The sequence below is a fragment of the Coptis chinensis genome, chromosome 2 (genome assembly GCF_015680905.1).
Source record: "Coptis chinensis isolate HL-2020 chromosome 2, ASM1568090v1, whole genome shotgun sequence".
NCBI classification, from domain to species: domain Eukaryota; kingdom Viridiplantae; phylum Streptophyta; class Magnoliopsida; order Ranunculales; family Ranunculaceae; genus Coptis; species Coptis chinensis.
The window spans coordinates 112,505,688-112,530,592 of NC_141457.1; the positions used below are offsets into that span (position 1 = coordinate 112,505,688).

A 24,905-nucleotide genomic window follows, 5' to 3' on the forward strand; every position below is an offset into this window, starting at 1 on the left:
AGCTCATTCAAGTCCCACATTAAAAGGGATTGACCAAAGATCACGTGTTATAAATCACAAGGGAAGGACCAAAGGAGAGGGGAGGAGAGCTCGATGCTCACATTCTCTCTGGATACGTAACCAGTTCGATCATTTGAACTCAGTCATAACATCACCAATCTCATCTATTCCCTATCCTCATAGATTGATCAAGTTAAACACAAAATGAACCTTTACATTGGGGAAACTTTAATTACTCACTGTTTTGTGATGCAATCATGTCAAGCTTAGGATAGGTTTATTTGGCCACTGGTTTGTAACACAGAAAGTTTTATTGGATGTTACATGCGTTTGGGATATAGAGCTTAATTTGCTCTCTGTTTTAAACCTTGAATAAAGACAACTTCAATAATTATTGTTTCAGCATTGTGCAGTTAATTGATATATTACTACTCTATAGCATTCAAAAGTTATTAGTGTAGGTTGGTGTTGTGTTAACTTGACAAAGTTGAACTCGCATTGGGAAAAAAATAAATCATGTCAGAAAGCTAAGTAAACAAAGTATGGTATAACTAACAGTCAAATTCTTGTAAAACTTTAAGGCTGAACATAACGTACCTTGGGGAGAACAATCAAACAAATAGAGCTGACAAGAGCTGCTACCATAGTTCAGTTCTTAGCATGGCCCAAAATATCGCCGAGATATCCGATATCTCGCCGATATATCTCGGTAAATTAGTACATCGATATCGATATTTCTGACATATATCCACCGAATATTGAACCCCTTTTTTCCGAGATATATCGGAATTTCCGATATGAAACTTTATATCGCCGATATAATCGATATTTCCGATATAATCGATATATATCGGTTGACTTTTTGACCATTTTTAAATATAAATCTGATATTTCTAATATATTTTCGATATATTTTCGATATTTCCGATATTATATGTCTGATATTTCCGATATTTTAAATAGTTTGGATTGGTCACCAAAAAAACCGATATATCCGATATATTCAATATATTTCGGTTTTTGGGTACACCGATATATTAATCGATATCGAAATTTTGGGCCTTGGTTCAGAGCACCAGCCATAATTTCGTTCAGAGCACCAGCCATAGTTCAGTTCAGAGCACCAAACATAATTCCATTCCGAGCACCAGCCATAGTTTAGTTAAGAGCACCAGACATAGTTCAGAACATCAGACATAGCTTAGGTGACTTGTGGTTGTGGCTCAACTAAGGCTAGCATAGGCTATTTGGAGAACGAGGGAGCTAGGTATTGGCGGCAAATAGCTCTAAGCTTGAACACTAAGAATACTCGAGTGGGGAAAAATTCAAAAGGGTTAACTGATTGTGAAGAGAACTAACTCGACTTCAATTACAAGACACACGAAACCGAATACAAGCAATCTACTATCTATATACTAAAGCAGAGACCTCTAATTGAGGATTTTCTCTTTCCTATGTGGCACTCTAATATGAGAGAGTTAGTTTTTTTTCTCTCCTATGTGGCACTATAATATGAAAGATAGTCTTTTCTAATAGCCTACAATCTCACATACATAGAACCTCTTAGGAGAGTTTGAGTGTATTTCTAATTATTATATTTGGAGAGTTTGAGTGTATTTCCAATTCTTACATATTTGATCAAATAAAAAAAATTGCTAAAAAATAGGTGATTTGTAAAAGGTAATTTCCTATTATGAATCAAACACTTTTAGTGTTCCAATTCTTATATATTTGATCAAATAAAAAATAGGTAATTTGTAAAATTCCTTATTACAAATCATACAATTTTAGTGTCTATGATAAAACACCTAACTTATTTCAAATATATTCTTAACACGGCCTCAAAACATAGTTAAAAACAATTATACAAAAAATAACATCACAAAATATATAATAGAAAATGAAAAAAAAAATAACGACAAAGCAATAATGACAAATATTTTTAAAAATTGCTAAAAAATAGGTGATTTGTAAAAAGTAATTTTATATTACGAATCAAACACTTTTAGTGTTCCAATTCTTATATATTTGATTAAATAAAAAAAATTTCTAAAAAATATGTAGTTTGTATAAACTAATTCCTTACTACAAATCATACAATTTTAGTGTCTATGATAAAACACCGACTTATTTCGAATATATCCTTAACATGGCCTCAAAACATAGTTAAAAACAATTATACAAAAAATAACATCAAAAAATATATAATATAAAATTAAAAAAAAAAAAAAAAAAAAAAAAAACGCAAAGCAATAATGACAAATATTTTAAAATATATATAATACTGAATGAAACTAACGTAAAAAAACAATTAATGGGGAACCAAAACTGGATGCAAATGTATCGAACTAACCTCAAATAGTATTTAACGGAAAATGTAAACTGGATGCAAATGCAAACATTAAACTAATCTTAAAAAATAATTAATAGAAAATTGGAATATATATGGATACAACTGTATTAAACTAACCTCAAAGAATAATTAACGGAAAATCAAAACTTGGATGGAAATACATCAAACTAACATAAAAAAATAATTGTCGGCAAATCGGAAGCTGGATGCAAATGCATTGAGCTAACCCTCAAAGATTAAATTAATAGAAAATCAGAAACTGGATGCAATTGCATTGAATTAACATCAAAGAAAAATTAATTATTAATTGGAAACATGATGCAAATGCGTGGAACTAATATTAAAAAATAATTAATGGGAAATCGGAAACCGGATGGAACTGCACTGAACTAATCTCAAAAAATAAACTGGATGCAAATGCATTGAACTAACCTCAAGAAATAATTAATGGTAAATAGGAAACTGGATGCAAATTCATTGAACTAATCTCAAACAATAATTAATGAGAAATCGGAAACTAGATGCAAATGTAACTTTATCAAATAATAAACGAGAAATCAGAAACTGGATGCAAATGCATTAAACTAATCTCACAGAATAATTAATGGAAATCAGAAACTGGATGCAAATGTATTGAACTGACCTCAAAGAATAATTAACAGGGAATTGGAAATTAGATGCAAATGTATTGAACTAATCAAAAAGAATAATTAACAAGAAATCAGAAACTGGATGCAACTGCATTGAACTGATCTCAAAAAATAAATAACGGGAATTGGAAATTGGATGCAACTGTATTGAACTAACCTCAAAATATAAATAACTGAAAATCAGAAACCGGATGCAAATACATTAAACTAACCTCAAAACATAGTTGGGTTATATATTGTGGGAATGTCTCGGTAAGTATAATTTTGCATTTAAAATGATGTTTATCTTATCTCTTCCCGTATGATTGTGAACTCTTTGCTATTCAAGTAGCTACAATATATATGAACTTCACCTTATTAGGCCATCTCACAAAACTTCAATCAAACTTCTATTATTAAACAACAAAATGAAGTTGAAGGGTTTTATTAAAGGTACATGAGTTATTTTTTTTAATGGAGAATAAGGTTTTCACGTTATAAGAAATTTGGTTGAGTGATCAATATAATATTAATATATAAAAGTTTTGTATATTTACAAATATTTTTCAAAATAATTAATATAACAACACCCGTTCGTAGATAATCTTTGAAGATTCTACATAGTAAGTCATGCATAATTTAAAGAATAATTAATAGGAAATCAGGAACTGGTAATCTTCAATGATCACACATAGTAAATCAAACATAATTGACTTTTTATGTCATGTTTGCAAAGGACACTCTGAGATGGATCGAGTAGAAGTTGGTATTATACACCACATTGGATAATTAAAAGGAAATCGGAATTGGAAATTGGATTCAAATGCATAACCGAGCTCAAAGAGTAATTAACGGAAATTGGAAACTTTATGCAAATGCAATAAACTAAACTAAAAAAAAGTAATTAACTAGAAATTGAAAACTGGGTGCAATTGCATTAAACTAACGTCAGATAATAACTAAAGGGAAATTAGAAATTGTATACAAATCCTTGAAAAATATTTAATGGGAAATCGGAAACGGTATGCAAATACATCAAACAAACCTCAGATAATAATTAATAGGCCGAGTAATCGGAAACTGAATGCAAATACATTGAACTAAACTCAAAAAATAATTAACATAAAATAAAAAACCGAATGCAACTGCATTAAACTAACCTCATAGAATAATTGGTGGGAAATCGGAAACTAAATGCAAATGCATTGAAATAATCTCAAAAAATAATTAACGGGAAATCAGAAACCAGATATAATTGCATCGGACTAACTTCAAAGCATAAATAATCAGAGACTAGATGCATATGTATTGAACTAACCTTAAAGAGTTATTAACGGGAAATCGAAAACTAGATCCAAATGCAATGAACTAATCTCAAAGACTAATTAACTAAACATTGAAAAATGGATGAAACTACAATTGAACTAACCTAAATGAATAATTATCGGAAATTATAAATGTGATGTAAACTGCATTGAAATAACCTCAAAAAATAATTAACGGAAATCGAAAACTTGATACAAATGTATTGAACTAACCTCAAAGAACAATTAACATAAATTGAAATTGGATGCAACTGCATTGAACTAACCTCAAAGAATAATTAACAAAAACCAAAAACTAGATGCAATTGCATTAAACTAAAATAAGATATTAACTAATGGGAAATAAGAAATTGGATGCAAATGCATTGAAATATCCTCAAAAAAATAGTTAACTCAAAATCGAAAGTCGAATGTAATCGCATCAAGACCGACCTAAAAGCATAAATGTCGGTTTTTAGCCTTCTCACATGAGTAATTACGAGTAATTAGAAACCCAAAATGAAAGTGAGTTTAAAAAAACAGACTCTTACATGTATGCAAACTATATAGAAATTGTAAACTATCGAACTAACCTAGAAAAACAATTAACAGGAAATCAAAAATTGGATGCAGATGTATTGAACTAACATCAAAGAGTAATTAACGAGAGATTAGAACCTGGATGCAAATTCAATAAACTAATCTCAAATACTAATTAACGAAACATAAAAAACTGGATGCAACTGTACTGAATTAACCTTAATGAATAAGTAACGGATATCATAAAATGGATGCAATTGCACTGAACTAACCTTAAATAATAATTGATGGGAAATCGGAAACTTGATGCAACTGCATTGAACTAACCTCAAAGAATAATTAATGAGAATTTGGAAACTGGATGCAACGTACTACATTAAACTAACCTCAAAGAATAATTAATGAAAAATCATAAACTTGATGCAAATGCATTCAACTAATAACCTTAAAATATATTTGTATTATATGTAGGGGGAATAAATGTCTCGACAAATATAGTTTTGCATTTTAAGTCATGTTTATCATACTTCTTTTATTGTGATTGGGAATGCCTTGCTATTCAAGTAGCTTAAATATTATCTTCACCAAATTGGACATTCTCAAAAAACTTCAATCAAACTTCTATTGTTAAAACTAACAATGAAAAGAAGTCGATGAGTTTTATCAAAGTTTGATGCTTCCTTTTTATAGAGAATGGTGCAAGAAATTTAATTGAGTAATTAATATAATTTTCATATCTCATAGCTATGCATAGTTGCTAATATTTTTAGAATAATTTAATATAACGGCACCCGTTCGTAGGACACGTTCATGTGATAAATCTTTTCAAGTGAGAGTGGTGTATTCTTTGAGGATATGGAAACAATCAATCTATTTTAGTGATTTGTACACATTAGTACGTAAGCTGAGCGGTGATGATTTACCGTTAAATCACCATAAATCTAATAAAACTATTATACAAGCTAGATCGAGTTTAAGATAATTCTATTTGAAAATTACGGATTAATATCCTAAACCACAAAGTGAAGAGGCTATCTCAATTTGATCCCTTAGTTTCCAAGTACTTATACACCATAATCGCTGCTCGGCTATCTCAATTTGATCCCTTAGTTTCCAAGTACTTATGCACCATAATCGCTGCTCATTAACATATTTCGGTTTATTTTCAATAAAAATATATTTTGATTCGAAAATTTGCTGCTAAATCACCATAAATCTAAAAACACTATTATACAAGCTAGATCGAGTTTAAGATAATTTTATTTGAAAATTATGGATTAATATCCTAAACCATAAAGTGAAGATGCTATCTCAATTTGATCTCTTAATTTCTAAGTACTTATGCACCATAATCGCTGCTCATTAACATATTTCGATTTATTTTCAATAAAAATATATTCTGATTCGAAAATTTGTGTGAGACATTTTATAAAGCCTTTTCAGCACACAAAATATTTAATAGATCCCGGGCGTATGCCCAGGTCCAAAATCTAGTCAATACTAATTTGGCATCTCTTTCAAGTCTAAAGATCTTAGTGGATTTGGACCACCATCTCTTGGGATATGTATGTGTTGCATTTTGATCCCAAACGCTTTGCCTTTTAAGCTAAAGATCCATTCAGAAATCATTGTTGACAGCACATGCCCAATTCCAAAAAGATCATAGTGAATTGTCTCAAGTAGAAGCACACACGTAAGGGCTACCAGGAACAAGCTTTTCAAAATACGGCTAGCAACAACATTTTCCACTTATTCTTTGGAAGGATATGATATAGAAAATGAACAAGCTTTTAAAATTATGCACTGTTAGTAGAAAATGAAATTCAAAGCTTCACCAGATACTCTATGAGCAGCCTTGTTAACTCTCACGACGAACAAATATAAAAATAAGAGCTCAAAGAGCATCATTTAAAATACATCAAGAAGTAAATAATAAAAATTAAGGATGGTAGACATCAGTGAACTCAGCTGTTGAAAAAACCGAGTCAGTCCCAGCTTTTAGATCTAGTTAGGGCCGAATCAGACCGAGTCACGCACTGAGTTTTATCGATCCGAGTATCCGACCGTTTGGAGCCGTTACTTCATCAATTGAGGGGTGGAGCAGAAGATCAGACTTCAAGGGTTTGCATATATGTTTTTATCAATCAATTGGAAGGACTAAAAACTACACATTTGTCAAATTAATTCTTCTTGGGTTTATTTTAAGGGAGTGTCCAATTAATCCTATTTGGGTCTAATTCAGTCAGTAGTTTGTGTTGTTATTGGGAGAGGAGATACCTTTTGGGGAGTTGTACGAAGGTGGTTAGTAGCTCTAAACCATTCTACCATTACAGCCATCACAGGTTTTTCAACTACACAGCTACAAATCTCTAATTGATTTGAGACAAAAAGCTTGGTTGTTTTGACGTATTTCACCGGAAAAAAAATTTCTGATTTGGAATTCTTGTGGCTTATGATTGTTCTTAGTTTTTTTTTTATTATCTTTTGGACAAGTGTATTAAGAGCTTTCTGGTTCATATGTGATCAAATCAATTTCATAGCAATAGCAATGATGATGACAATGAACTGCCGAGGATCGCGGAATGGGTACGGATTTGACGATTCTAATAACAAAGGACCTTGTGCGTGAACACCAGCCGAACATTATGTGTTTTTCTGAGACAAAGGCTGATAAGAGGAGAATGAAAGTGGTTAGGAAAGAGCTAAAATACCAAGGAAATTTTATATTGTTAGCAGAAGGAACTAGAGGAGGGCTAGCAATACTATGGAAGGAAGGCATACAGTTGGAAGTGCTTGGTGCTACACAGAACCATATTTCAGGTAAAATTACTAATTTCGATTATCATGGTGATTGGTATTTCACACTCGTGTATGGTGAGCTTGTTTCATGTAGACGGAAAAAAGTTTGGGATGAAATCAGGGACTTTGCTCCCGGCCCATAGTTATTATTTGGGGATTTTAATGCTATTTCTAGCCTAAATGAAAAGTCAGGTGGTCATAGTGTTTTAAACCAAAGTATGCATGCTTTTAAATATTTTATAAGTGACTTAGGATTGATTGACTTAGGTTTTAGAGGTTCAAAGTTTACCTGGTCTAACAATAGGTCTTTTGATAATCATATACTTGAAAGACTTGATCGTGCACTTGCTTTTGTGTCATGGTTTGAATCTTTCCCCTATGCCAGTGTAAAAACTATACCTAATGTGTCTTCTGATCACCTCGCCTTATCTATATGTTTGAGTAATGTGGAACCATCTCCTAGGAAACCATTCAGGTTTTGTGAGATGTGGTTGAGAGATGAGACTTGTAAAGAGGTTATTCATAATGCATGGTGTTCAGTAGATAGTGTAGACTATTGCAGAGATAGTGTCATAAAGAAGTTGGGAGTTACAAGAGAAAGATTATAGGATTGGAACAAAAAGATTTTTGGGAATGTGTTATCCGAAATTAGAATAGTGAAGAAAGAACTAGAAAAAATGATGTTGGGAGAAGTGAATGAATGGAAGTATAAAAGGACCATGGAACTACGTATACGATTGGAGGAATTGTTAACTAAAGAAGCAAGCCTATGGCGGCAAAAGTCAGGGAATAATTGGATAAAAGACTATGCTAGGAACACCAAATACTTTCATTTGTTTACAGTTTATAGAAGGAGAAAGAATAACATTACAAAATTGAAAGATGATGGAGGTGTATAGAGGAAGGGCATGGAGAAGGTGAGAGAGACAATCAATGATTTTTTTTCACATCTTTTTATGACAAGTAACCCATAACCTAGTAATGAGATTCTCCATTTATTTGAATTTATAATCACAGATAGAGAAAATAGTATGCTTACTGTTATTCCTACTGGTGAGGAGATCTGGAATGTAGTAAAAAAGATGGGGGCCTTAAAAGCTCCCGACCCTGATGGATTCCAATTAGTATTTTTTCAAAATTGTTGGGATATAGTGAGAGAAATTGTAGTGAAAACTGTGAAGAATTTCTTTTTATTAGGTATCCTAGAAGCCAATTTAAATGAAATCTTCATATCTATAATACCAAAAATCCCTAATCCAGATCATATTGCAAAATTTAGACCCATTAGTCTTTGTAATTTTATTTACAAAATTATTTATAAACTGCTTGCAAACAGACTAAAATCACGTACACCTACATAAGATTGTCTCCCCATTTCAGGGTACGTGCTTTTGTGAAGGGTCGTTGTATTGGTGATAATATAGGACTCACAAGTGAAATATTTTATAATATGAAGAAGATAAAAAAAAAAGAAAAAAGGGTTGGATGGCAGTGAAGCTGGATATGAAGAAGGCATATGATCAAGTTGAATGGGATTTTTTGTATAAGATTATGAGAAAGTTGGGTTTTGGTAATAAGTGGATCGAACTTATCAAACAATGCTTAGAAATTGTCTCTTTTTGAGGCTTATTGAATGGAGTTCCTTTGGATAACTTTACACCACGGAGAGGGTTGAGACAGAGGGATCCATTATCTCTCTACCTCTTTATTCTGGTTACGGAAGCACTTTCAAGGATGCTACACAAGGGGGAAAGAGATAATAGTATCAGTGGTATCAAAGTTAGGAGAAATCCCCACCAATTAGTCATTTATTGTATGCTAATGATCTAATAATTTTTAGCAAGTCTAGTTTGTGGACTTGTACTATAAGGCATCTGGGCAAGAAGTCAGTGTGGGGAAATCAAGTGCTTTTTTTAGCAGTAATGTCCATTATAGACACCAAAAGATGTTAACAAAAATTTGGGGAGTAAGGAAGTTCGATGAGAGGGAAAAGTATTTGGGGGTGCCGATACTTCTCACTCGGAAAAAGAGTGAGAATTTTGATTACCTAGTAGATAGTTTATAAAGGAAGGTAACTGGGTGGAAGGCCAAAATCCTATCTCAGGCAGCTAGAACTACCCTAGTCAAGACTGTAGGGCAAGATGTCCCTATTTATGCTATGAGCACTTATCTACTGCCGAATAAAATTACAGATAAATTGAATCAGCTGAACAGGAATTTTTGGTGGAATGGGATCTCAGATTCCAACACTAATCATACAATAAGTTGGGAGAAATTGTGTAAGCCTAAGAGTGCTGGTGGATTGGGTTTCAGAAAGGCAAAAGAAATGAATCAAGCTATAATCTCTAAGCATTGTTGGAGATTATTATATGAAGAAGAGTCTATATGGTAGAAAACTTTTACAAGTATATACAAATGGTTTGGGTTAAAGGTGGTGAATAAGAAAAGGAGTGCCCCTTGTTCTTATTTCTGGTGAGGGATTAACAAAACTATGGATGGTATAAGAGCAGGATTCATATGGAAGGTCGGGAATGGTTCTACTATTGATATTTATACTTACCCTTGGTTATCCTTTATGAATAAACCTGTGTGTCTTAAAGATTTGGTACCTCCTATTTATAATACAAATCCCAAAGATATCATTTGTCACCACCTTATAGATTAGGATCACCATAGTTGGAATCAAAATAGGTTAGGAGAGTTGTTTCCTTCACCTGTTGTCAGTAGCATTAACCAAGTAGTCATCAATACTAATATAGCTAATAAAATTATTTGGTCAAGTAATCCTAAAGGCATTATCACTGTGAAATATGTTTATCATTTTCTGAGCATGACAGATTGTAAGGGAGAGACTTCTACTGCTAATGAGCAAGCTGTCAAAAAGATGTGGAAGACTAAGGTAGAAGCTAATATTTAGTTGCTTGTATGGTGTTGACATATATAAGTGTCCCTGAGCCTACTATAATATATTAATAGAATTGACTATTCACATAAGTTCGAGCTTATAGAGAAATTGACAATTTAATACCATGTTAAATTGCTAATTTTTCCATAAGCTCGAACTTATGTGAAATGTCAATTCTATTCATATATGATAGGAGGTCTCAGGGACATGTGAATGACTAGACATCTTCACATGTCAACATATGGAACTTTATAATGGAGGTATGCTAACTGGAGATAGATTAAGAAGACAGAAATTTAAAGGGGATATCTCTTGTGCTTTATGCCAGAAAGAGATAGAAACAGATGAGCATCTGTTTATCCATTGTGAATATTGTGAATGGACAAGATGTTTATGGTTTGGATCTTCTCTTAGTATACGTATGGAGGAACATGAAGGGAAGACTCTGCATGAATGGATTGGAGAGGCAGTATGCTGGAATAGTTTAGAAGATTCTGTTGAAACAGAGGTACAAAGATATGCGAGTACCAACTTTATACTAATGATAAATGAGATATGGAGATGCAGAAATCAGTTGCGATTCGAGAAAATTAAACCTAACATGAAGCAAATGATTAGGACTGTTGCAAGGAAAGTAGGAAGTACTTTAGAAACATATAAGAAGGAAGCAAGTAGCAGTGCTCAGGCTAGCATGAAGGAAAATAATCCCATTGAATACCATATGGCTTTGAACAACCTAGGTACTGATTTCTATAGTTTTTGGTCTAAGATAAACTTTGATGGAGCATTTGATAGGATGACTAGAAAAGGAGCAGCAGCAATATGTAGAGATGCAGATGGCAAATTGTTGGGGTCAGTGTATAGAAGGTTCAGAGAAACTCCTTATGAAGCAGAGTGTCATAGTGCGGAGCTAGCTGCATGCAATCCTGTTGTACAAATTGAAACTTGACAAAGTGTTGATAATGGAGAACTGCAGAGACTTGATGCAGATTCTTAAAAGCAATGGAGCTAGATTGGAACAAGATGACTTCATCTCACGAATTGATGTTTTATTTAAACAATCTTATTTGATGTTCAGTTGTAATTTGCTGTTCTATTGGTTTAGGAGAGCTCATAACAGGGAGACAGATGAATTAAGCAACTAAGCTTTAAATTATGCAGCCATATGTCCCCTCGTTGGACTCTGAATGCTGTAAACAACTTGGTTTCTTTTTAATATAAGGAGAAGAGTCATTATCTGTTAGTGTCCACATTTTCGATGGTTGTATATGACATATTGGGATTACCAAAACAATTTTTAACAAAATCAATTTGCTCGAGGTCACTCACTAATCAATCAATTTTGAGGTTTGGACTGGGTCGGCCAAGGCGGGCTTGATTCGAGTTCGACCAGGAAACGGATCTAAATAATATCTGACCCGAACCGTAACCGCCTTAAGTAATCAGAGACATTCATTTTTAGATTTGATAAAATCAGACCACCACTGAATAGAAATTTGTTCCAATGGCGACCGAGGATGCAGTTATGGCAGTGATCAAAGCATCTCGTCCTACATTTCGCAATCCACACGATAAAATTGCATTTGCACTACACTCAGCTTTTCTCGCCTCGGGATACTCACTTGTCGCCACTGGCCCATCTGCTTTCTCTGATTCCATTCTTTCTTCTCCTCCTTCAGGTATTTATTTTTTTTTTTTTCTCTCTTTCTTTGAATTTATTTAATTGGTATTTATTTATTTTAATAGATGAGGTTGGAATTGAGGGTTGGAATGAAACTGAAGATAGTTATGGCTTTGTGTACACGAAGAATACTGTGTTAGTCAAGTGTTTAGTCATGGGTGATAACTTGGTTATTGATGCTTTGACTAGTAAGGGCCAAGACAAGGAACCAATTTATCTTCAAATCAAGTAAGTAGACCCTTTTATTTTTTAAGGGTTCTTGAAAAAAAAAATCAATAATATCGACTTCTTGCAGTGTCAAGGATTACGATGGAGGGAACGAGAGCACAAGCTATAGCGACCGCTATAAGAACTTTGGAAATCTTGTGAAGACTTTGAACTCTGGGATCTTGGATAAGATAGATGATTCACCTGTGGCGGCAAAAACCAATTCTGCGCCTGCCCCATCGAGGTATTTGCACTTTTACATTATGGAATATAAGCTGTGTATACAATTACTGATTATATTTATACATAGAGTGTTTCCGTTTGGCAGGTCTGAAGGTAGTGAAAGGGATGAAAGAATTGAAAGCCCTGGGCCATATCCCCATGGGTAAGTCTTCTTACTTTTCATATTTGTTACGTTCTCTTGAATGAAACTTTTATGCATATGCATTATTAGTTTCTAATGAATACATGAGGTGTTTCTGGTATTTTTTACACGTCTCTTTTGTGAGCTCTATACATTGTTTTATTTACAAGAGTGTAGTTGTTGAGTTCTGTAGATTTTTCTATTCAGGCTCTCTGAAGTGAAGGGCATTTTTTTGGGGGTATCTTATGTAATTTAATTTAATACTTGTTTTTAGTCTAAACTTATCAAAGAAAAAGTGTGAATTAGTATTTTGTTACTGTAGCTATGATACCAGTTGGATTGAATTTTACCATCTTAATTGACATTATACTAGTCGTCATCTAGTGTCACGAATGGAAAGTTATGCTGTACAATCAGACAATTGTAAGTGTCATTATGCGAATTCGAACAAAAAGGCAGTTAGGGCTCCTGTACAAGCGTAAGACTTCTGTTACTCGGAGTAAGGACATACTAAACCAGAAAAGTGAAGTTTGGGGGAATATTTTCTGGCGATGGTGATAAATAGGGAAAACAATTAGTGTTAAATCTACTTGTTGAATTATTGCCGAAGACGGGTTTACCATTTCGAATATCATTCACACTATTCAGTTGACAAATATTTACTGTTTATTTACTTATATATATTTGTAAGAGATTTGATTAACATGCGGTTCATCTATCTTCTTTTTTGTGTGTCAGTTATGTCTCACCTCCAATAATTCCTGGGCACCATGATGATCTCTACCCGGGGCCTGGAGCTGGAATGTACCCGAGGTATAAATTCCCTTCCTGTATTTATAAATCATGTGATACTGGGAAACCTTTAGCTAAACGTTTCATTATGTCATCTTTCAGGGAAGGTCCTCAAGTGGGTGGGCCCATGCTTGTAGGTAAAGCTCTCTCTCTCTCTCTCTCTCTCTCTCTCTCTCTCTCATGCCTCACCCTTATCCTTCTTATGCAATCAGGGCCAAATGATCGACGTTGGTTTGGTCCGCTTGGTGAACAACCTAGATATCCAGATGGCTCCCCGTAAGTAAATTGCTGAATTCTGATATTTTTGGTTTTGTTTTTATTCTGATGATTAAAAGTTTGACCTGTGTGGCTTTAGCCTTTAATGTTGTATGGTTATTTGAATCAGGGCTGGGGGTGTACCGCCAGGTGCCCGCTTTGATCCCTATGGTCCTCCTGGTGTTCCTGGGTTTGGACCCAACAGCTTTGGGAGGTATGTTTCTGTTTTCAATTCCTGTGTTACTGTTGTGTTTGAGACACATAACTAATAGTCTTTTCTACTTGTTGGTAGGCATCCACTGAGACCTGGAACTGGGATTCATCCTGATCTGGAACAACCTGGGCCTGGTCTAGATACTCATGGTGTTCCTGGTTTTGGACCCAACCCCTTTGCAAGGTATCTACCTGATATCACCCTGTGTTATTAGTGTATTAAATACACCTTCAACGCACACACAATTAACTGTTTTTTTTACTTGTTCGTAGGAATCCACGGAGACCTGGGACTGGGGGTTATCCTGATCATGACTATATTTAGGAGTAGCAACACAGTGAATGAGATCTTCATACACCGTCGTACCTGCTTGTTAGACTAAATTCGAAGCTCATGTAAATAAACTGAGTCATATATCTAGTCGTTTTGGTCTGGCTACTGGAGTTGACCACTTAAACATGTCTACTGAACTTTTTTTTTTTTTTTTGTTTTCTATAAATGTAAGTTTGTTGGCAGAGTATAGATATTATCCAGTTTTCAGTTTTTTCTATATGTTAGCTTACACAGTTGTGTAAATGGATATGATTACATTCAGTTGTCTTTGTACTTGTGCGGTATCAAAGCATTTTGTTTCTCTGGTTGTGGGATTGCGTTATTACATAACCGCCAGTCTGCTACATTGGCTGCAAACGTGTGTTTTCGATTGATTATACCTGTGGGGGTACGGTTGAGTCGTAGACATAATTTGTAAGGATGTACACACCCTATTATGTCTCGTAGTCAAGTACAGAGACTTTTGTAAAGTTAACAATGTATCGTTGCACTTGGATTAGCAATATATTCTGGTGTTGCCCCATGCTAATTCTGCTAGCAGCAAACAAAGTTCAAACAATCCTGTAGCCATGATAAAGTTGTCTTCTGACCTACAAAAAGAAGCAATATGTATCATAAGAAATGACACAAGATACTACCGCTGCGTGAAAGATGGAAGGACTAGCTTAGATAGATAAGTTTTGCACCAGTAACAAATCTTTGAGAGTTTTCGCTTCTTTAACCATTGATCCTCTTTATGTAAACCTACAAAAGTAAGAGGACAGATCCTTTAGAGCATCTTTAGCAGTGATATCAAGAATTTGGTGTTTTTTCAACTTCAGGAGAATTATATGTTGATGAAAACACCAAAAAAACACCAAACCAAATACCAAATCGACCAATATTGGTTTCGAGGTTTGCGTCAGATCAAATCACTCCACGAAGCTTTGCGGTTTTTGCTAACACCGTGGGCTTGGGCTTTTAATTGACCTTATATGGCGCGGTTTTAGAGATTGGGAAAGAAAAAAAAGAAAAAAGTTTATGTGCGATACATGGCGCGGTTTTCTCAAAACCGCGTGGTCTTGGGCCTGTTAGTTGGGCTTTGCCAAAACCGCATGAGCTATATGGCGCGGTTTTGGCAAAACCGCGTAGTTGTTTGGTGTTTTTTTGATGTTGCTCCTAAAGTTACTTCGTGTTTTTTTTGTTCAAAATTTTGGTGTTTTTTTAGTTGCTCTGCTAAAGATGCTCTTAGCTCGTGTACCATCCTTCTATAGTTCTCTCATGAGTATCTCACTATGTGTCTATGCTATACTCATGGAGTCAAGGAGATACCATAACTCGGGGCACAAAGTTTAATAGCCACAGTAACATTGTACTATTTGACTATTTACGCAAATGTGTCATAAGTAGCCACAAAGTGGTCGTGCCGGAGTGGTTATCGGGCATGACTAGAAATCATGTGGGCTTTGCCCGCGCAGGTTCGAATCCTGCCGACCACGTTTTTTTTTTTTTGTTTTTTTCCCTATTTCTTTCTATTCTTTTCTTTTACCACGCGTCCTTCCATCTTCATCAATCTATTTAATTACGTGTTCTACAAAGTTCTTCTCATTGATTACAGATCTCAAATCCAAGAGAGAGAGAGAGAGAGAGAGAGAGAGAAGCATGCCACTGAAAGCAGTAACCCTAACACACGTCCGTTACGAAAAAGGAGACAAACTAGGTCACTTCCTGGCATGGGTATCTCTAATACCCGTCTTCATTTCCCTAGGTGGTTTTACATGTCACTTCCTCTTCCGTCGTGAACTCCAAGGCCTATTCTTTGCACTAGGCCTAATCATCTCACAATTCGTAAACGAGCTCGTCAAAAAATCAGTCCAACAATCTCGTCCTGAAATCGCATGTACTTTACTCGAAATGTGTGATTCTCATGGTTGGCCTTCTAGTCATTCTCAATACACTTTTTTTTTCGCTATCTATTTAACTTTACTTTTAACTTATGATAATAGTAGACGTTCAATTGGCACTCGTCTTTCGAATGTTAAATTACTTGTTAGTTCTATTCCTTGGGTTTTAGCTTTGCTTACTATGTATTCTAGAGTTTATTTAGGCTACCATACTATTGCACAAGTATTTGCTGGTGCTGCTCTTGGTGTTTTTCTTGGGGTTGGTTGGTTTCACTTTGTCAATTCCTACTTGATTTGTTATTTTCCTGCAATCGAGGAGAGTGCGTTTGGAAGGGCGTTTTATGTTAAGGATTCTTCTCATATAACTAATGTTATGAAGTTCGAGTATGATAATGCTAGAGCTGCAAGGAAGAATGCGTGCAGTGACGACAAGTCTTCTTAATCGTTGAATTCGGTATGTTCTTTGAATCCCTGGTAACTTTTAAACTTAAATTAGATGGTTAGAGAACCATAAAAGAATTATAATAGGATGCACCAGTATTCAATAATATTCCACAACCACTTGACACTATTGGCCATGACAAAAGATAGGTACTTTAGGCATTTACTGTATTGGTATCGATTTCTTAAACTACTGGGCATTATAGGAAAAGCTTTTGCTTATTGTGCAGGATGATTATGTGCTTATTAATTTGTGTAAGTATTTAATGTAGTAAAGAGATGTTCATTGTGAATGAGAGTTTGCTACCAGCTTCTTGTGTTCAATAGATCCAGAGTATGGGGAAGTCTGGATGTTTGGATATGTTAGTTGAGGCCTTGAGGGTAGGAGACACTACTCTATGTAGTATAGCTGTATAAGAAGTTGGTTACTGGGGAAAGGGAGAAAGATGCTGGCCCTCATTAGGCCCGAGGTTTAATCCAGGATTCTTAAGAGAAATTTAACATAAAAGGATACAACCAAATTTGATCTTCAGAAAAAAGATTTAGTTTGGTGACTCCCCAGAAGATCAAACTGTGTAGATGGTCCCTCATTCGGCCTGAGGTTCAATTCGGGATTCTCAATTTTTAAGGAATTTAAGATAAGGAGGCTACAATCCTACAACCAAGTTTAATCCTAAAAAACGATTTTTTATTTTTTGTAACAGTCCAGAAAACAGAAATTTTATACATGATCAAGTCTTTACCTGTTTGGTTAATTGTTTCGTTATTTAGAAAAAAGACAGGAAGAATGTAGCAAGGAACACACTTCAGGGTTGCATATATGCTACCTCGCCAAAAGACACTTTTCTTTGGGTTAGTTGCAGACTTGCAGTTACCCTCCCTGACTGGATATGTCCAAACCTGCAAATTTGTTTGAACTCCATGCAACATCACCCTTAGTTTTGCCTGTAAGTTGCAACCTAGTTTACAGGACGATGTTCACCTTCAAAACCGGTCAGACAGAACAATCAGGCTTATTATCCTACGCATTAGCTCTGAAAATAGTCACGCCAGTTGATCCTTTCCAAGTATTGCTATTATCTCTATTTATGGGTCCCTTAAACTAAGGCAGCTGGCTTTGAATGCATCAGTATTACTTCATCGGTTTTTAGCTTCCACTGGTTGGTCGAACTGTGTGAATTTAGTTTTTTTTTTCTCAATAAGCAAAAATTTGTATTGATGAAAGGTGGTTGGGGGGTGGGGGGAGAGGAGTACACAGTAGCACTATAAGAACTTAACAAAACCTATAATAAACATGTTCTGGAACCTCCCATTTGGTTATCCATGGGGGTTTTACAATAAAAATAACTTGATCATTGTCTTGCAAACTGACCGAGTACTTTGCCAATTGATCTGTGTGAATTTAGTTATTTATTTATTTTCATTGTTTTTGTCAATTTTGTGTCTTTGGGGTTTGTCGTTTATGTGATAAGTTACCCTTGTTAGATTTATGTTATGTTTATTTAGAAAATCATATGATTTCAGGATAATGTTTTAATACTTATAAAACATTTACTCTTGGGATCATACTCATACCTATTTTCTTTGTTTTTTTTTTCAGGAAAAATACACCATATATGTTATCGATTAGCATGTCTAAGCAATAAATGCCCTTCATTGGCTTGCTTTGATCACGCTGTGGGTGGGGCCAGAAACTTAGTTGATCCGATAGGTTTTGTTTCATATACTTGCAGATTTGTGTTTTCTTATAAATGTAATTCAGGAAAAAAGTACATAGAAACTGAATTGTACCGCCCTACCGCCCATGTTTCTTGAGCATTCAACATTGTATTTAAACCATTCAGATGTTTCTCAAGCATTGAATTAGTATATCTCCTCACTTTCTTTTTTCTTACTCCAATTTTGTCAGAACCACGCAGATTTCCTGCTTTCTCAAAGATAATAGCAAAGAAGTTAAAATCCCATCATAACTTAGCAATCTGTGGCTGCACAATCTTGATGTTCTAGGATTTCATAAAATACGACAAGGAGGACCTTATGTTTTACTTTCTAGGCTTGCCTTTACCAATTTCATGTTGAAAGATACACTTGCCTCATTGAACAAACTAAACAGTGGATTGTGACAGGTAACTAGCTGCTTATGTGAGATTTATATACCTCCTCTGTCTCCTGTGTCAATCCTGGGAATGGTTGTGGGCTGGAATTCGGATAATACTAATGTGGAAAATATGATATGCTTTGCAGTAGCTATTAGTGTCCGTCATTAATATATCTTCCACATGCTAGGAGGGATGGGTTTAGAACCACTTGCGACGTGTTTTGAAGCATCATGCGTGTGTTGAAATTCATACTATAGGTGGAATAGATTTTGATCCTTATTTATTTCTTGTTTCCACGCAACACTCTTCATTGCTGACCTGTTAAGCCACTGTCATGATTGGTACTTCAGTCTTCCAGATGCTTATAATTCTGCAAAGCCCTCTTGTAAGTTGTAACCCCCTTTCCCAGATCTTCATTTCCATGTATTCACTTGCTCTATGACCGAGCCTTATGACGTCACTTGCTCTAACGCCATGTTATCAGCGGGCCAACAGCAAACATATATAATGTAGTAAATGTACCAGAATTTGATCTATAAACCTTTACTGCTTGCACATCTAGTTTCTATGTTCAGTTTTATGTACTTTTCTTTTACCAGTTTTATGTGCTAACTAATGTCATTACCAATGCAAGAAACTATGAGATGTTAAACTTCATAATGGACTCCAAATTAGCATTAAGCTAGAATGAAACCAGTGGAATCAAGTACTGGCAGCAAAAATATGACTAACGAATTTAGTCAATAAATGGACGGGTATTAGAACATAACTGCATTTTTAACACCGCGTAGATTTCAAAAAGAGCCGGGGTTGAAGTACTTAGTCATCAATTCCATTTGGTTATGGACGACGTGAACATTTTTAAACTTAAGGAGAAATTAGGTACGCCAAAACAGACAACATGAGTCTTCATTGGTACTGAACGGTCCAGACAAGATTGATTAGCCTGTTTTGAACACCACCAAGTCATAGATGTTTTATAAAAGATGTGAAGGCAAAGAAACAAAGAAGTATAGAACATATATTTATAACGACATGATTGATTGTATTGATTCCTTGTGAACTAAAACATTATAGATCTCTCGATTAAAACAAACAAACTAGTGTGAGATTGGATATATTCTCCCCCGCCCCCCCCAGTTCCTGTAATATGTCTTCATTTTTGGGTGGTTTGTTGAGTGCTTTCCTTAAGATGGGGAAAGCAGGTATTAACATCAGATTTTGGGTGCTTTGCTTCTGCATGCTCCCTGCATTTGACCTCCGAGGTGGTGCAGATGAATGTTTGCATGCACACCTTGCACTGCATTCACAAACAACAAACATAAGTATGTGAATTTAAAGTTGAACCCAAATTATGATAGCTTCATAGTCATATCAAGTAGGGAAAGAAAATAAATTCTGATCATAATGCAGTGACAACCAAAAACTGCTCAACAGCTAACTGAAGCTGGTAAAATACTTGCAGCACGATATAAAGAAGGTATTGAATGGTAAATGTAGCATCAATAAAAGACTGATGAAATCCCCCATTCCCAATTCCTTTCATCATGCAAAATTTGTACTCAAACTTATGGTTCACTGACTTGTCATGTTATGTGTACATCTCACTATTCTGACCTTTTGCTGGTTACTCCAGAAATCAGAAACTAATCTCACTGCTCCATGCCTCCATTGCGTAATCATGTTGCCGGTTTGTTTTCAAGAACATCTTTTTTTTTCATAAAATTTATTTTCCAAATAGCATTGGCTTAATTTTGATGTATTTTTTCCGCCTATTACTTGTTTCAAAGGGCAATTGGTAAATCAAAGTGTGTTGCAAAATAGCATAACTTAAAAATAGTATAACTTCAATTGAGTGAGTTATACCTGGATACTCATAGCTTTCTTGTTAGCTTCCAACTGGCTTCCTGTGAAGCACAAGTAAAAAAAGATAAGTTTCAATCCAAAAGAAGAGTAAAAAATTTACAGATTACCCTTGCCAGCAGCCTTTTGCTTCTCCAAGTTCTTCTCACGAGCCATCTTGGCTTTCTGACCGTTTCCTCCACCCATTGGATCAAGAGAGAGAGGGTTGAAAAAACTATTGATGAAGAAGAAGAAGAAGAAGAGAAAAGAGACGCAAGCCAAAAGTGCACAAGACCAAACGCTTGGGGTATTTAACGACGCTTTCTCTCGTATTGCCTCCACAAAACCCTTTTCCTTATTTACACCCATATAGTCGATAAGTTCAGCCGTCATAATAAGCAATGGTCATCGAGAGTCAAGACAGACACCAGCCAACGACTCCTAGTAATAAATGTTGCAGACAAAATGCTACATGAGTCTCAACTTGCGTTCATATTTTTCCTTTTTTGCGGCTATTCTTCCTTGGAAGTCAAAAACAGATGGGATAATTGGAGGGTCCATGACCATAACTGATAAGGATTTTTGGTGGGTAACAGCTTCATGCCACTATCACACTATCAATAACTATGACACTATCAGTGGTTCAACTTCTTTTGGTCCTTTGATAAGAACTCAATTATATTTCCGTGTGTCCGATTGATAAAACTATGTTCTGGTTGAAACACATCAGTTCTGGTTGAAACACATCAACCAAGTCGTTGCAGTATAGTAGTGAGTATTCCCGTCTGTCACCCGGGTTTGATCTCCGACAGCCAGGGCCGGCTTTGAGGGCAGGCCAACTAGGCAGCCGCCAAGTATAATCGTATACCCACTAGACCACACGTAAAGGACTTAAGAATGTTCCTCCAGTCAAATTATGTGCAGTCTAGTTCACTCAAACATTGCCTACGTCCTTTTGTGTAAAAGACTTGTTTTTTTATCAATAATATAGGCCCATTTTAAGAAACTCGCCTTGGGCCATTTTATCAATAATTTTTTTTAGTTCCATGTAATTTTTTATCCATACCAAAGTGATAGTTCCTGGGTACTCTACTACTCTATTCTAAAGTCCTCTCCTGACATAGTTCACACTTCACACTCCTTCCAAAACACTAGTGACTCGGTGAGGCTAATTTTTGCAGATGATATGTCCATTGTCGACTACTGCCTTCGCAAAAGTTGACACTTGTTCTAGCCAAGCAGACATTGCAGTTGAAAAAGAAAGCTCTGCTTCGCTGCGGGAATACCTTTCCGAAAGTTCAGAAAAGATCACAACAAAAATGAGATTGTTGTTGATCTTGTGATAGCCTATTAAGATTAAATGAACCCTGAAACGGCTGAAAGTTTATAGAGATAATCATGTGATGCCGACTCAATGAAACTAATAATGTCAAGAATGAGGGCATGCAAATTAAGGGTATATATGAGAGCTGTACACCCAAAACAAAGTGACTGCAGCATTAATGCATTATTATTGAAACAAGTCATTGCATACGATCTAGACTCCACTACTCAAGTCCTGTTGAGAATTCAATATGTAGATACTTGATTTACACACCTTTAAGAACTGAAGTTAAAAAAGAAAACAGTTTTCCATATGATTGGAACTTGCTACACAAGTATTTCCCACCCAAGACACAAATACTTCCACCAAAGATGTCGAAGGCATTTTCCTTCATATGATGATGAAACAGATCTACAGGTAACGAACTGATAAGTGCACAATATATTTAAGGTGCTCGTGTATCCAACGACATAGTGGACACACATTCAACAATCTATATTCGTGAGGAGAAATTACTTTTATATGCTGTATACTTAGCCCCCAGTAAAGGTAGGAAAACTGTCTATATTAGTGCGTGTAAACAACTTGAGGTCTTGCCATAACTTATAACAAAAATGACCTGAGAAGATGAAAATGCTTGTTGATAAGTCTTCAATTAATATCAAAAAGAAAATCGGCAACTTATTGAATTTCTTACAATTCATTCACCAATAGTCGCCACATGAGCAAGTCCCACCATCAAACCGATGGAATCGATTGTTATCCCTCACAATAATTGTCCTCTCGGTACATTTGGACACAAATTTGATCCAATTGTGACAGTCGCCACACACACGCAAGTTCTTCATGACTCGAATTGGCCTTTCACACGGGAAGGTGATGAGCCCAAATGCGATTGCTAACTTTTCACTGTGATAACCAATTGTTTGCTTCTTCTCTTCTGCACCCACTTCTTTTAAAACAAAACTGGTGTCTGCGATATAGCCAGCTTGTTCCATCTCCTCCCCTATTTCCTCTAATTTCTCAAAAATCTGTTTTGATTTTGGATGCGTCCTATCCCCAGCTGCAAATGTGTTAACTCTATTTCCTTCTTCCACCCAACTCAATCCAGTTTCCTTCTTCACTCCTTGGTCCTTCAACATTTTCCTTGCTTTTGCCGCCTCAACATACTTCCCAGCAGCTGCATAAGCATTTGACAACAGCACATGCATGCCTGAGCTCACAGTCCCAAGCTCAAAAACCTTATCCGCTGCAAAAGCCGCTAACTCTGTGTTTCCATGGATACGACACCCAGTCATTAGAGCTCCCCAGACAGATTCCGTTGGTTGCATTGGCATTTCCTTAATAACAGAGAGTGCCTCTTGCAATTTTCCTGCACGACCAAGCAAGTCAACCAAGCATGCATAATGCTGAGCCCCTGGCTCAATCATGTATTTTTTCATAAGTTCAAAGAAAAATTGTCCTTTCTCAACCATCCCAGCATGACTACAAACTAACATAACACCCAAGAAAGTGATGAAATTCGGTCGATGCCTAACTCTCTCAATCTGATCAAACAGATAAAAAACCTTCTGCGTGTGCCCATGTTGCGCGCATGCAAATAACATTGCATTCCATGCTCCAAGATTCTTAATCGGTATCTCATCAAATACCATATAAGCCCCTTCAATAACTCCACATTTTGAGTACAAAGATATCAAAGAACTTCCCACAAAAGTCGAATCATCAAAACTCGTCTTAAAACACAACCCATGTATCTGCTTACCAAGTTCTAAAAGTGTTGAATTCCCACAAACCCGAACAACACTCGAAAACGTAAAATCATTAACCTCCAAATCCTCCAACAAAGCTTGCTTAAAAAGACACAAAGCCTCTTCATTCTCACCCATCTGAGCATACCCATATATCATCCCACTCCAAGAAACCACATTCTTCTCAGGCATTTCATCAAACATTGTCCTCGCCTCAAAAATCTCTCCGCATTTCGCATACATATCAACTATAGAACTCCCAACAAAAACATCCAAATCAAGCCCCATTTTTTTCGAAAGCGCGTGAAAAGATTTTCCAACTTCCACTCGACATAAAATAGCACAAGACTTAGTTGCACTAGGGAAGATATGATCGTCGGGTCGAATACCATATTCCAGCATTCGACGAAAGAATTCAAGAGAAAGCAATGGGAGTTCATTTTGAGCAAATGTAGAAATAATAGAGCTCCAAGAAGTGGGAGATTTAAATGGGACATCTTCAAATATTTGGCGGGAATCATGAGGACGTTGGCATTTTGAGTATAAGTTGATGAGGTGGTTTGAAAGGAGAGGAATGATTTGGAGGCCAGTTTTGAGGATGTGGCAATGGAGTTGTTGGCCCTTTGGGAGGGACTTGGATTGTGTGAAAGTTAGTAAGGAATTGCATATGTTTCTGTACTTTTTTTCAAAACTGCTTGTTTCTACACAAGGCTTTACTGGAGATTGGTTGAGTATCTGTTGGAGCATTTAGAAACTCTCAACTGTGCTCATCCCTATTTTCTACTTTTCCAAAGCATTAAGAGCATGTTATCAACCTAGCATAAAGAGAATTTGGTGTTTTTTCAACTTCAAGAGAACTACATGTTGATGAAAACACCAAACCAAACACCAAATCGACCAATATTTGGTTCTAGATTTAGTCAGATCAAAAATCACTCTTGGGCGGTTTGGCAAAATACAAGCGGTTTCACAGACGAAAAGAAAAAAAAAGAAAAAAATTTATGTGTGATATATGGCGCGGTGGTCTTGGGCCTGTTAGTTGGGCTTTAGTGGCACGCAGTTGCTTAGTGTTTTTTTTATGTTGCTTCTAAAGTTGCTTGGTGTTTTTTTGGTTTGGTGTTTTTTTAGTTCAAAATTTTTGTATTTTTTTGGTTGCTCTCCTAAAGATGCTCTAAATACCAGATTGTAT

General features: G+C 35.6%; 3 protein-coding genes, 1 non-coding gene and 2 pseudogenes across 7 annotated transcripts; 4 read left to right on the forward strand and 2 right to left on the reverse strand.

Moving 5' to 3' along the window:
• The first annotated feature begins 10,771 nt into the window (after window positions 1–10,771).
• Window positions 10,772–11,479, forward strand: LOC147520786 (uncharacterized). Its single transcript, XM_086594333.1, has one exon. The coding sequence runs from the start codon at window positions 10,772–10,774 to the stop codon at window positions 11,477–11,479; it is 708 nt and encodes a 235-aa protein (XP_086450459.1).
• Window positions 11,480–11,782: 303 nt separating this feature from the next.
• LOC147520787 (putative proteasome inhibitor) lies at window positions 11,783–14,677 on the forward strand. 2 transcript variants are annotated; one of them, XM_086592290.1, is made up of 10 exons: window positions 11,783–12,209; window positions 12,277–12,439; window positions 12,507–12,662; window positions 12,729–12,803; window positions 13,521–13,595; window positions 13,677–13,711; window positions 13,787–13,850; window positions 13,960–14,043; window positions 14,122–14,226; window positions 14,316–14,677. In XM_086592290.1, the coding sequence occupies exons 1-10, from the start codon at window positions 12,035–12,037 to the stop codon at window positions 14,365–14,367; spliced, it is 984 nt and encodes a 327-aa protein (XP_086448416.1). In that variant the 5' UTR covers window positions 11,783–12,034; the 3' UTR covers window positions 14,368–14,677. The 2 variants fall into 2 exon arrangements, with proteins under 2 accessions (XP_086448416.1, XP_086448417.1); XM_086592291.1 differs by having other exon boundaries at window positions 11,829–12,209; window positions 12,747–12,803.
• Window positions 14,678–15,772: 1,095 nt separating this feature from the next.
• On the forward strand, window positions 15,773–15,854 carry TRNAS-AGA (transfer RNA serine (anticodon AGA)). Its single transcript has one exon. It is a non-coding gene; the product is annotated as a tRNA-Ser (tRNA).
• A 53-nt stretch (window positions 15,855–15,907) lies between these two features.
• LOC147520789 (lipid phosphate phosphatase gamma pseudogene) lies at window positions 15,908–18,594 on the forward strand (annotated as a pseudogene). Its single transcript, XR_015212824.1, has 2 exons — window positions 15,908–16,713; window positions 18,301–18,594. The product of XR_015212824.1 is annotated as a lipid phosphate phosphatase gamma pseudogene (transcript).
• A 1,216-nt stretch (window positions 18,595–19,810) lies between these two features.
• Window positions 19,811–21,028, reverse strand: LOC147520790 (uncharacterized protein At2g23090-like). Its single transcript, XM_086592292.1, has 3 exons — window positions 20,773–21,028; window positions 20,666–20,706; window positions 19,811–20,099 (listed from the first exon to the last, which is right to left on the reverse strand). Exons 1-3 carry the CDS (start codon window positions 21,008–21,010, stop codon window positions 19,956–19,958), a joined length of 423 nt encoding a protein of 140 aa, XP_086448418.1. The 5' UTR covers window positions 21,011–21,028; the 3' UTR covers window positions 19,811–19,955.
• A 1,552-nt stretch (window positions 21,029–22,580) lies between these two features.
• Window positions 22,581–24,532, reverse strand: LOC147520791 (putative pentatricopeptide repeat-containing protein At5g52630 pseudogene; annotated as a pseudogene). Its single transcript, XR_015212823.1, has one exon. The product of XR_015212823.1 is annotated as a putative pentatricopeptide repeat-containing protein At5g52630 pseudogene (transcript).
• Window positions 24,533–24,905: the final 373 nt, after the last annotated feature.